The sequence below is a fragment of the Oreochromis aureus genome, linkage group 23 (assembly GCF_013358895.1).
Source record: "Oreochromis aureus strain Israel breed Guangdong linkage group 23, ZZ_aureus, whole genome shotgun sequence".
Taxonomy (NCBI): Eukaryota; Metazoa; Chordata; class Actinopteri; order Cichliformes; family Cichlidae; genus Oreochromis; species Oreochromis aureus.
The window spans coordinates 41,157,182-41,169,805 of NC_052963.1; the positions used below are offsets into that span (position 1 = coordinate 41,157,182).

Here is a 12,624-nt window from a genome sequence, read left to right on the forward strand (position 1 = left end):
GTCTCAACTGGCTAATTGAGACTGGCTTCAAAACCAAGTCCCGTGTTAGTTTGCATAGATTTATAGTAGAAATGAACATACCTACACCCTGAAATGTAAAGAAGTTTTGGTCTCTATGGATAAGCATAGCAACTACAGGAGTTCATTTTTTATTTACACATAATTAACACTTAATGTTAGTTGTTTTTAAATAATGTTACTGCTTTGATGGATAGCAAGACAATTGTGTATACCTGCAACTGGTTAGCTCGACTTCATCTTCGCTTATCTGAGTCACTGAACGGGGCCTCTCGAGGTGTTTGTCATGTTGGTTCTGGAGCATATATTTACCTGATAAATAATATGGCTTCCTCTGTGGTTAAACAGCAAGTTTAAAAAGTCGGCGTTCCAATTTCAGCAGCACTTATTTAGGATGTCTGATTCCCCTATAATGTCTATTAATGTAGTTAAACAAGCTTGCTAGATAGCACTAGTTGCACTCCAGTTTGTCATCTACATATGGTCAGCTCTCAGGTCAGTGGGGAGCCCCTGAGCACTGACAAGCTTTATACTACAGCAGTGGCAATGTGCAAAGTTTGTAGTAGTAGGCAGCAATAGAGAGCTGAACTTGCTATGGAAAGTTAACTTGCTTCTGGGAGTTAACAAAGAACTAAGAAACAAGAGAAAGAGGAGGAAAAAGTAAGGTCATGACGATTGAAGCAGGTAATAAAAATCAAATATAAATATCTAAATCTATTCTAGCTGTAAGGGGAAGAGATGCTTGAATAACACAACTTCCATCACATGATTTCTTTTGTTTACTTTGATGATAACATTAAGCAGTGCAGCCTAGAACATAGAAGCTAGTAGTTCCAGTATTAGCACTTCATAGCCAGTCAGCTTGGTCTTTGGTATCAAAATGAACACTTTGCCATTTGGAGGGTAACTGTTGTTTTATAGCAGCGTTGTTGCTGCTTGTAGCGTCATATGTTTTATCACACAGTGGTGATGAATCCTGGTTGGTGGGTCTCCTCTTTGAAATTTTGCCCAGGGCCCCAACAAACTCAAGAATCACCAGTGTAACTACTTCTGGCTCTTTAAAATGGGCAACAACATATATGATATATGGGTCTTCGGGTCAACCAGTTGCCAAAAATGCTGTTGCTACCTGAACACTGCATGTAGACTTCCCTATTTTTGCACATTATGTATACAATACAATAAATAGAATAGTATTTATATAGGGGGGGGGTTATACTTTTACTTACACACTCAAGGTGGTTTAAGACTATAAGGGGAATTCACCCACTAAAAACTCAGATTAACACATAGAAATGCATTTGGATACACCGGTAGCAATATTTTACCAATGAAATTCCAAGCTTTTCATATTTCGTTCACATCAAAATACCTCATGAAACAGATCTCAGATGAAAATCACTGATTCATATTGAAGGAGTAAGTAATGAATACTCATGGAGACAATGTGATGTACTCATTTTGTTATTTATTTATTACCTAAAAAAAGAAAATGTTCTATCACAAGTCACACTGAAATGTATTGCTTAAGAAAAAAAAATATATTCATATATTTTTTTCGCTTTTTCCATTTTTTTTCTTTTTCAGAAACACATTCTGTTTCCATTATATTCCACCAAAAAAAAAAAAGTTTCCCTTTCTCGGACATGAACATCAGCTGCTGCCATGTCCCAACAACCTTTTCCACTGATTTTTTTTGTCGTTTTTTTGTTTTTTGTTTTTGTTTTTTTAAAAATGCACAAAGAAATACATAATTCACAGTTACCATTTTGGTTTTATAAATTAATACAGTCACACATGTGCTACACCGGTCTAGAGCTAGAACATTGTAAATTGTATTCTTGAATCCTGTTATTTTCAATAGTTGGCTACAAGAAAGAACAGGCAACTTAAATGACGTGATCAGAATTCCACCAACATACTGTTTTTAATCCTCTCTGTAATGCTTTTGTCATCTTTTTTTGTTTTGTTTCATCTTTTTGAGTTTTACACAGAAGTGAGGCACACACAGAGTATAGTTCATACATATACAAAAAAAACAAAAAAAAAACAACCCAAAATGAACATTTGGGAGGGGCAGGGGTTTAATTGTCCTTTAAAAATGATGGATCCAAGGAAACAGGAAGTGCATGTAGTCTTGGGAGTCCTTATAGGACCTTTTATTCTGAATCTGGGCTGTTTCTTGTCATCTACGTTCTGTGGTGTAAACTTCCTCAGATAAAAGTTACACAGATTTATAGCTTTTTGCAGCTTGTTGGCAGCTGGGGACTGGGTTAAGAGGGATGTGTGGTTTGAATAACAGAGACCAACAAGCATGGCAACACAATGAAATGGGACAAAGACCATATCTGAGGAACAAAATCTACTTTTGAAGAGTATTTGATTCACTCAAACAAGCTTTAACCCAAAAATCTACGACTCTCATTGCTGCAAAATACTACAGTCATGTGTATCAACCAACAAAGTGGGGAAAAAAAAATGAATAACAAGCTCAAATCTGACACTGACACTGCAAGGGCAACATTTTAAGGCACAGAAGCCTTGACATAATAGAGACTCCACCAGCTAAAAGCACTAAACGACAGATGCCCAGTGTCCTCGGTGACAAAAACGGTGTCCAACATCGATATGCACAGAAAGTTTAAAAAACAAACAGGAAACATTCCCACCCCCATGTGTCCCCAAGTGTCTCATTTTTTTAGTGAAAGGTAAGGCCACTTAAAAAAAAAGATGAGGTTCACCAAAAAGGTAATCTCTCACTGCAATCTCTGGGAGTGCAATCGTGGTTGGGTGGTCAATCAGACAGACAGATAAGAGAGACAGACCAGATGCTTCTCTTGAGTAGGTTTGATAGACAGTACTGTAAATCCTCAGGTCTGTTGTTTCCCTGTGAGAATGCATCCACGCGAGCCTCTGTTGGCATTCAGGCTGGGAGGAGGGGAGGCGGTTTAACAGTTTGCAGGCTGTTTGGGTCCTTGAGAGTCATGGGGGATAAGAACCAGCTTTTAAGGAGTTGAGAGAGAGAGTCAGTTGCTCTTTGCTCATCATCACATCATCATCTTCACTGCGCGCAACAGAGTTCAGTGCTGAGCAACAAAGCTTAGCCCACACTTAACTTCATCCGTTTTGGTTTTGCGTCGTAATACTTTAGCAGGACACGGTTGTTCTAACATTGAAAAAAATTAAACGTTACAAAAGAACCTAGCCAACAAAAGCAGCATTGTTTATTTTCTTCACAAATTCATGCATGTTGTTAACCTTCATTTCCACAGCACCAGTTTCGTTTTTTTTCTTCCATCAATAGAAAAAAGATCAGCGTAATTACACACTTCTGCATGCAAAGGAAAGTCACTTTTCCCTCCCGTGTTTTTTTTTTTCCCCCACATTTTAAGTCCCCATGTGTAGCAGCAAAACTGTGAAAGGCCTAACCTGATATGTCAATGAATGTACTGGTGGAGGCACTAGATAATGATGCTGGATAAAGACCCCATTTCGTCTCCCTCTTGGCCAGTAAAAAAAAAAAAAAAAAAAAAAAAAAAAAAAAAAAAAAATATAGAGGCATCATTATGAGAACTTGTGATAAAAGGGACACATCAATTGGGCATCAAACTGGGAGCCAATTTGCTTTTTCATACAGTCATGTTGCAAAGTAGTGGCCCATGCGCTCACGGCAGCTGAACTTCACAAATTTGAGAACGTTTGAGAGAAGACAACTGGACAAAAACATAGGATATTCTAAAAATCAATTTACAACAAACTTACACACACACGCCCTAACAAGCATTTGCCAATTGTCACATTTATGTACACAAACTCGAAATCCCTCAGTCCCTTCAGGTTTGTAACACATGAGGTTGGCTGCATGAAAAATGATCTTTCTGTAACTTTTGTTGTGGCTAGACAAAAAAAAGAAAAAGTCATGAATGAGCTAATGAATGATTGAATGGATGCACATATTTGTTGGTAGTCAACGATTTGACTAAAGCCACAAAGGGCTGCTGTTTTTTGAAAACAGCAGATAGGAAGAGAAATAAAAATAGATTTTTTTTCATATACATTTTAAAGATTTTAAAATCCTCTAAAGCACTTTCTGTTAATATTCATTTATTTTGTGTATTCATTAATCATTCCTATCAATACCCTATGTCACTGAGGTTGATATCAATACTTCCATATTTATTATTTATTCTATTTCAGGCCCCACCTCCTCCTCCTTGCACATTTTGACCAGCTGTTATAAATCAAGAATATGTGCAAACTACTTTGAACTGGTATATGAAAACCTGAATGCTTTGTGAACAATGCTACATATTTTTTTGTTTATAAAATATAATAATATGCTTAAAAGTGGAAAAAGAAAAGGTTTAACCACCCCGTAACAGGTAAAAACTGGACTCTTGTTGATGAGTTTTGAGATCAATTAGAATGCCCACTGAAATAATCCATAGTCCGGCAGTTCTGCCCTTCTTCTGATTAGGAAACACTGAAGCCTCTGGTGCTCCTGTCCTGTTATGTCCAGTGTGGATCTCTTCATTTCTCCCCAGAGTGCATTTAAAAAGAAAAAAACAAAAACAAAAATTCTGAAAATACCACCACCACCACCCACTGAATTCTGCTATACTCAAGTACAGGTATGGTCTCTGTACTCATACCCCAAAAAAAGTCTTGCACACTGTTAAGTCCAGTAGTTGCCAGTCCAAATCCAAGCATCACAAGAAAGTTCTTTTGCTAATGTTGCTGTTTTATTTTTTTTCACAAGGTCACCCACGAAGGGCAGAATGAGATTAGAGTCTGCAGGGAGCCTGTTTTCATGTGACAGATGACTGTTGCAAGGACAACTTTGATTTCCTCTCTGAAGTTACATGTCACCTCCTGCAAATCCGCTCCCTCAAAATTATCTCTAAGGAAATCCCAAGCAATGCTTTGCACATCTTTGAATGCGTATGTGGGAGCAGTTGGTTCAGGCCATGACGAACTCGGACTTCAAGTCAGCCTTTACATCGGGCTTCCACACGGAATCGTCAAAGTCCAGGTCCAGGGAGCCCTCGCTGGACATGCTGCTGTTGCTATTGCTGCGTCCGGCCTTGCGGTTGGGCAGCCACTGATAAGGAGCCCGTTGGTCCCGCCTGGCCTTCCTGCGCAGACGCTTCTGCTGCATCAAGAGCTGCAGACGTTCCACCTTACACCTGGTTGCGCGGTTCTCTGTCTGACGTATACGATCACCTGGACACAGCAGAGAAGAGTAGAAAGACAGTCAGGTATTTTTCTTTACATAGCAAATGTTTTTTTGTTTTTGTTTTTATTGTCTTTTCTCTTAACAGCTCTGGAGGAACAGGGGGTGGGGGGTTAATATGTGTGCCTGTGTAGCTGATGATAATGCTAAAACATGCTAGGCTCTTAACCTTGGCTCACAAATGCACACAAACACACATCCACCATTCACACAATGTAACATTGGAATCTGGTGGTTAACCTCCCCCACAGAGTATAATTAGCCTCCACAGTGCTATTTCATCCCCTTATCAGTGAATGGGGGAGACCTTCTCAAGGCTGAAATACCTACTAGGGTCAAAAAGATGCAAACCCCTGACAGACATGATACTTTCTGATAGCTGCCTATGATATTTACAAACGTAATTACCCATGGCATGCTTCAGTGACTGGATTTGCTCCTAAGTGCATTTCTAGCTGTTGATGTGCCTATAGGAGAGTCTAGTCTCAAGGGAGCGGCCTTGCATTGCACCGTGAATGCTTTCCTACACCGGCCAAGTCGAGCCTAATTCCATTTATACGTATATTCAGGGCCTCAGAAGGAGGGGAAAGCAACCGCAATCTATTAGCTAGCTCCATTAGTATCTGTCTGGGAATTAAATAATTAAATAATGGGCTAGAATGTCAATAAACCGAAGCACAGCGGCCATCCCTGCGCCTGCTGCATGCACCGCAACACACACAAACGTTCACATCCGTATTTGGGTACATCATGTATTCACACAAAAATACATACACTATGTGCACACCCGTGCACTGAACTACACACAGCTGCACACAATCACAGGTGCACAGACAGACACACACACACACCCCCCAACAGCCGCAGTAGCTTTTAACGTGGATCGATGGCAAATTAAAAAGACCTATTGATTAAACCTTAGCTCTAGTGCAGCCATCCATCTCGGGTCCAGGACAACGCTATTGGCTTTCAATAGAAAATGCAAGCGAATGGAAATTGTAAGCAGGGAGAGAGGGAGAGAGACGAGCGGAAAGCAAAGATTGTTTTTTTTTTTCCCCTTCCATTTTTTCTTTATTATGGCTTTAGCTTCCTACTCTCCACTCATTGACCTCCCCCCCACTCCATCTATTCTACCCCTTCACCCTTTATACACACACACACACACACACACACACACACACACACACACACACACACACACAGAAAGCCCCTTTTCTACCCCTCCCTCTTCCAGTTCTTGCCCCATATCTCCCTAGAGACAGCTAGGTGGGGCAGTGTGAAAAAGAAAAAGGAGGAGGGGACAGGCAGGGGACTGGCGGTGGAGGTGGGGGTTGGTGGTGTGGGTTAAGGAATTCCTACCCCAGGGGCAAGGGGGATAGAGAAAAGGACAGAGGAAGAGGGTGGAGGGTAAAGGATCAGCCGTAGGTGTCAGTTTTCCAAATCGATTGTGCCCTCCTCTGCTTCCCCCCCCCCCACCCCCTTCATCGGAATGAATTCCGGACTCTGTGTGGGCTTAATTTACCTCTTTCCCTCATTTGCTTATCGGGTCGCGCAGCCCAGAGCCTTTTCTCCAGCAATAAATATTCACCACTGTCTACCAGTGCATACTAAAGTAAACTGCCACTAAGCAGCCTCAATGGTGCTTTTTGAAAACGAAGGATGTGAATAGCGGCTCAGAGTTAACAGAAACATGTACGTCTTCACACAGCCACACAGGCAGACTTGGTTTTTCCACTTCCTGTCAATATGTTCTGTCCTGATATAAATGTATGCGTGCATCCAGATGCTCTGTACGCTGTGCGTGAGGGCAATGTGTCATCAGCAGAGAACGGGGGGGTACACCACAGGGTGGGTGGGGGATATGGGGGGTGGTCTTCTACATTAAAGCCATTGTTCTGCTGCCTCAGCTCCATGTGACATCCATATATTCTGCCACAAGGCTTTGTTCCCTCTCTGGTCCCCCTTCTACACCTTCTTCCCCTGCTCTGACTAGTCAAAAGTGAAACCGCCCTTCAGCTTTGTCAAAATATGGCCATAAACAATGAAATGGCAGAAAGCCAACACATGCCCACATAGAAAATCTGTTTGTCTGGAGTGTCTCTGTTTAAATCCTGCCTGTATTTCACTAAGGTAGTCCCTCAGTCATGATTTTGTTTTTTCTAAAAGGGGTAATTTACCAAAACGGCTCAACAATATGAAAGAAAAAAAAAAACACATGCGTGCACACGCACACGTACACACACACACACACACACACACAGTGTAAAGGGCAGTTTGGTGGTGAGGCAGGAGGTCTTGGCCTTTGGCTTGGCAAGAGCTCTGGGAATGCGCTTGGAGCTACACTAAGTGTGTGTGTGTGTGTGTGTGTGTGTGTGTGTAGCCATTCATCAGCGTCACTACCGGAGCCCTGGGCGGCTAGGCCGGACACAGCTGGCCACAGGGATCTCCAGACTATGTTTATGACACTAGGGCTATTATTAGGGCTGGCTAAGAAGGACAGACTATACACACACACATACACAAAGGTTGGCCTGGAGCCTCACTGCAAAGACTAGAGCTTGACGTGAGCACAATAACCTTGGAGAACCCAAAGAGGTGACTAAAAGACATAGGGAATGAATTGTAGAGCAAGAGAGAGAATCCACACTCGTACACAACCCACCGTGGCACAGAAAAGACGGATGAGGAAGCAACTACGGATCTTTTCTTAGACACAGTGGAAGATTTCAAACAGAAGATGGGTCAAGGGCACCCAGAGGAAGGAAACACCAGGCTCTTTTTTTTTTTCCTCCTCTCTGTTTTTAACCACTCCCCTGCCTGCCTTTCACACTAAAACTCAACCTGAAGCAGCACATTTCTCCCTCCCCAAACTCATCTCCAAAGACTTTGACACAAGCCTTGTAGTAAATAGAGTGGGCACTGCAGAGAAAGGCAGAAAAAAGACAGAGAGATAGAGAAAGAAGGGGTGATCTATGAATAATCGATGCGTCAGTTTTCCTTGCCTTTGAGCCCAGCCCAGCAACACAGCAAGGACTGAGATAGGGAGCAAACAGGAGGGAGGGTGGGAGGAGTAGGTGGGTGGAGGAGGAGAGGCAGAGGATGGAGGAAGAGAAAAAGGGAGGAGGGGCTGCAGTGTGCAGGACGGAGAGGGAGATTAAAGGAGCTTCTCCTTTTATTGATTGTATAAAGATTGGCCTTCATTTGCAGTTGTCTTATTGCTGTTGTTTGTTTGTTTGTCTTGATAAGTCTTGTGATCTTGCAGAGAGAACATTGTGTTTGCTCAGCATCCAGGGAACCAGGGGAGAGAAGGAGGGGTGGACGGACACAGAAAGAAAGAGGAGGGAGACAAAGAGAAAGAAAATCACATTGCAGCAAAATCACTCTTGGTTTCTTTTAGCATCTCTGTGCTTGTTTGAAGCCAGTCTTCATTACAAGTGGGAATAATAGTGGCACATTTAACATGCAAAAATACTGTAACGATCCTGAATCAGAAAGTAAATTTGTTTTTACCCTTTTATTGTGTGAAAATAATAATATGTTAATAAACTGCCACTCTGCCACTACTGAACATCACTAATGTTGCACTTTTGCTTCCTCTTTTACCTGGAGAAGGTATAAATTAGTGCTTCTAACATGTGTATGCAGATGAAATGCTCCGCATCTCCCTGACCTACCAAAGTCAAGCAGTAGCTCAAAGTCTGCAGAGCAAAGTTCAGCCGTAAAACCAACCCATCTGGAAATAAATAACCTGCCTAGCTCTACTTACTAGAAAGCAAAAATTAAACAAATCGGACATATTCTTAAGCAACCAATCAAAGTGGAGCTAATATGAGCACTTTGACAGCTGCTGAAAGGGCACTGACAGCCCTGCAGGGACACAAGCTCTTCAATGACTTTTAGACTTCATTTGCATTCTCTCTCTCTCCCTCTTGCTCTCCTTGTCGACAATGAAAGGGCACCTGATGTGCTTGGCTGGCTTTGCTAGGTATCTCTGTGCTGTGCTGCATCGCTGGGGCATTTGTTGCGTTACTGGTGCACGTGTGTCCCGGCAAATGTCTGTGTGTGACGAGAGGAGTTAAAGCCTGCCAGTGGATAATGCGCCATGCCTCGGCTAAGCAGGTCAGGGTTTAAATACAGGACGCAGTGAGGTTAAGGGCAAAGACTCCTTCTATGCGTCTCCCTCATTCTCTGCCACCCTCCCTCTTCCTTTGGCTTGCGCAGTCCCAGCCTGCACAAAGCTAACATGACCTGACATGTCAAATCGAAAAGGGTTAGGAGGTGGTGAAGGGATGTGGAAGAGACACAAGAGAGGAAGGGGGTTCGGAGAAGCTTCCAGAGCCAACTTTGCCCCCGCTTTGCCCCTCTCTGTGTGCCTGAGCTAAGCCAGCTGCAGTGGGAGTGAGACTAAAAGGCAGCCCTATAATCCCATAGCCCTCCCCTCTTTTGTCCCACAATGGTTCAGGCTGGTGCCCTCTATACTGCCCCTGTCCCTGGCCCCCACACAAAGGGTTAGACTGGGCAGGGGGCTAGTGGGCTGTAGGGGGGATGCTGGGGAGGTCCAGCCTACTCAGCAAAGGAATTTAGCTAACAATCAACCTGTCAGGCCATTCTAAAACCCTCCTGTTCAAATTCAACACAAGTCCTGGTCTAAAAAAAGCCCTAGAACTCAGCAATACTATATAGCAAAACCATGAAACCAAGCTAGTCGCCACAGCCTTTAACCAGGAAATTTGTGATGGAGTGTGTGTTTATATTTATGTTCCTCTTCTTCACCAAAAGGTAAAGGCTCTCAGGAGACAGAAAAGCTATGTGACATTTTCAAGAGGTTCTTCAACCCAAGTTTGGTTGCGCACACATATTCAGGCAGCTGGGAAGCATGGGTTTTTGTCCTGTAGCTGAATGAAGGCAGGTTTCTGTGAAGCAGAGTTAAGCTGCGGTGTTAAGTCCAGTAAGTCTTCCATCAGGTGTCGGCTGATAAGACCGACTGAGACCTCTTAGTCATCGGCATACTTAGAACACCAACTAGAGCAGGATACAAACAGGCACATGGCCCCTGTCCACACAACACACCAGGACATTCACTGTCTCACTGTGCTTAACCAGGCTTAGTTGGACAGGTTACCATTCACGGCTTTCTGGAAGCGCATATTGTGAGCAGGAAGTTGGTTCAGGCCAGTTAAATTGGAAAATGGCAGTAGACAGGCTATTCTTTCACTCTTTGCCTTTGGTTAATGAGTGGACAGTTGGTGGACTGACGGACAGGATATAAACACCCATATGATGAATGAATGAATGGAGGCTTAGTGTTGTGGTTTTAACAACCCCCATCTTCCGCGTTGTCCTCCTCCTCCTCTCTCTGGCCTCGAGTTCACAAAGCAAATTCTTTTCAGAGCTGCATTTTGGAATAAATCTATTTAAAGGCCAAATGAACACAGACAATGTATTGATGCACAACACAGACATGGAAAAAGAAGGGGGTGATTAGGAGGAAGACAGAGAGATGGATTTTACAGACTGTTTTTGGATAGCAAATCGGGTGGGGGCAGTGGCATTGGGCTGTTGAGTGGAGATGATGAGAAATGACAAGACCGGGAGAAGAGGGGAAGGGTGGGGGTGAGTCAATAGGTGGGGGCAGTAAAGGAATGGTCTTTCCTGAGTTAGGAAAATAAGCCTGTGTTATTCCAACTGTTCACTGAACACTTGTAAATGCACTCAGGGTGATGCAGTGAAATACTGGACATTCCCAGCGAGTCAGTGTTTAGAAGCGACAACTGAAATACTTCATTCTGCTCACAACTAAAGGTCAGAAAACGAGGAACAAAGCCAGCCTACAACAATAGGTATGTATGCTCTTGCTTTTTCCAAACAGAAGAAAACATTAAACATTAATTAATAATTTCTACAATCCTCCCCACACGACAATTCTACTAACGCTGGTAAATTTTGTGCAAATTTAGCAGCTCATTGAAGACTAGCTTGAGATAAGGAGGCAGAGGACAATGATGTTTTCCTCAGTGCACTCACGCCAAGCTTACAATGCTGACTGGATGTTATCAGCGCTGGACATCTGTTTGACACACAACATCCTGTGTCGCTGTAAGGAAAGGAGGTTTTAAAACATCCCAGCCCAGTCCTTAAATGGCATCATCTGAACTCTTGCACCTGCCTCGACCAAAGTCTCATGGGTATGTTGAGGTCTGTACATGCCCAAGCTGCAGCCCGTATTTAGGAGGTAGGCTACATCACCCCAAACCTCTTCTAATATAAACACAGCCCAGCCCAGGCTTGAAGGGGTAAAACCTATCCCCTCAGCTCACAAAGACAAAAGGCAACTCCATTGCCTGACAAGTGAAGCCTGACTGAACAGGTCTGGAGAAGCTAGTATTGCATTACTAAGAAGACCCCCCCCCTCCCCCTCCGCTCTCTTCCTCTTCTCTCATCTGCTTCAAAACCCCAGAGACACATATGCATGACTGTTTTTGTTCTTTAATCTGACTTTTCTGTTCTCGCTTTGTCAGTATTTTAGAGATGAAAATAAGCACTTGAAAACAATGATGTAAAAGCATCCCAACAGAACTGAGCTAAACATGATGTGATATGAGAACAGAAACGAAGACAAAGATAACAATGAACTCTTCAGTAGGTTGCAAGGCAAATGCAGAACTCACTGACGGGGTCTAAACTGCATGCAATTTTACACACATATGCGCACACACATTCTGCCAAAGCTGTGGCAACTGCAGGAACATCTGCTTCATAAGGGCTTCAAGGGATGCACAATGACTTAATGTGTGAGGGGGTGTTTTTGTTTGTGCTCATGACATGTTTGTATGTGCAGAAGGGGAGTGGAGTGGAGTCACTCACCAGGGGGTTTGCACATGCGAATCTGGCTCTCGCACTGCACAAGTGGATGCAGAGCTGGAGGAGGGCTGCTCGGGCTGCCGGCAGGCACGGAGGTAGCTTTGGCAGAGAGGCCCGTCATGCCAGCAACTGGAGGGGAGGGAGGCGGCGAGGGGGATGGGGAAGTGGGCGAACCACACTGGGTCTGGTAGCGGAGCTGGGTGAGGGAGGGGGGCATGCCCTGGTAGTGGCGTGTGGCGCTCAGGAGGTCATTGAGAATTTGCAAGATGGTACCAATATCCCGTCTGGGACGCCCATTGCTGTCCTGGCAGTTTGGGTGCAAAGTGCCTGTGAGAGGAAGCAAAACAGACCAAAATAGTATTATGTTTGTGTGTTATATTTGTTTGTATAATGTTTGTATATCATTTGATTTTTTTTTTAATCAAAACATTTAAAACTGGCAGGCGTACAAGTCTAAAACAAAGGCCCAGCAGAGAAGAAAATGTAAAATTTTTGTGAAGTTCTACTAAGAG

At 43.3% G+C, this 12,624-nt stretch overlaps 1 protein-coding gene across 1 annotated transcript in view; it reads right to left on the reverse strand.

The window, feature by feature from the left end:
- Positions 1-1,466: 1,466 nt before the first annotated feature.
- The window catches only part of midn (midnolin), a 28,765-nt gene continuing 17,607 nt past the window's right edge, over positions 1,467-12,624 (reverse strand). Inside the window, exons 7-8 of the mRNA XM_031749646.2 lie at positions 12,116-12,439; positions 1,467-5,241 (exon numbers count right to left, since the gene is read on the reverse strand). Coding sequence (XP_031605506.1) covers positions 4,979-5,241; positions 12,116-12,439 — 587 coding nt within the window. The 3' untranslated portion in view covers positions 1,467-4,978. The remainder of the gene's footprint in view (positions 5,242-12,115; positions 12,440-12,624) is intronic.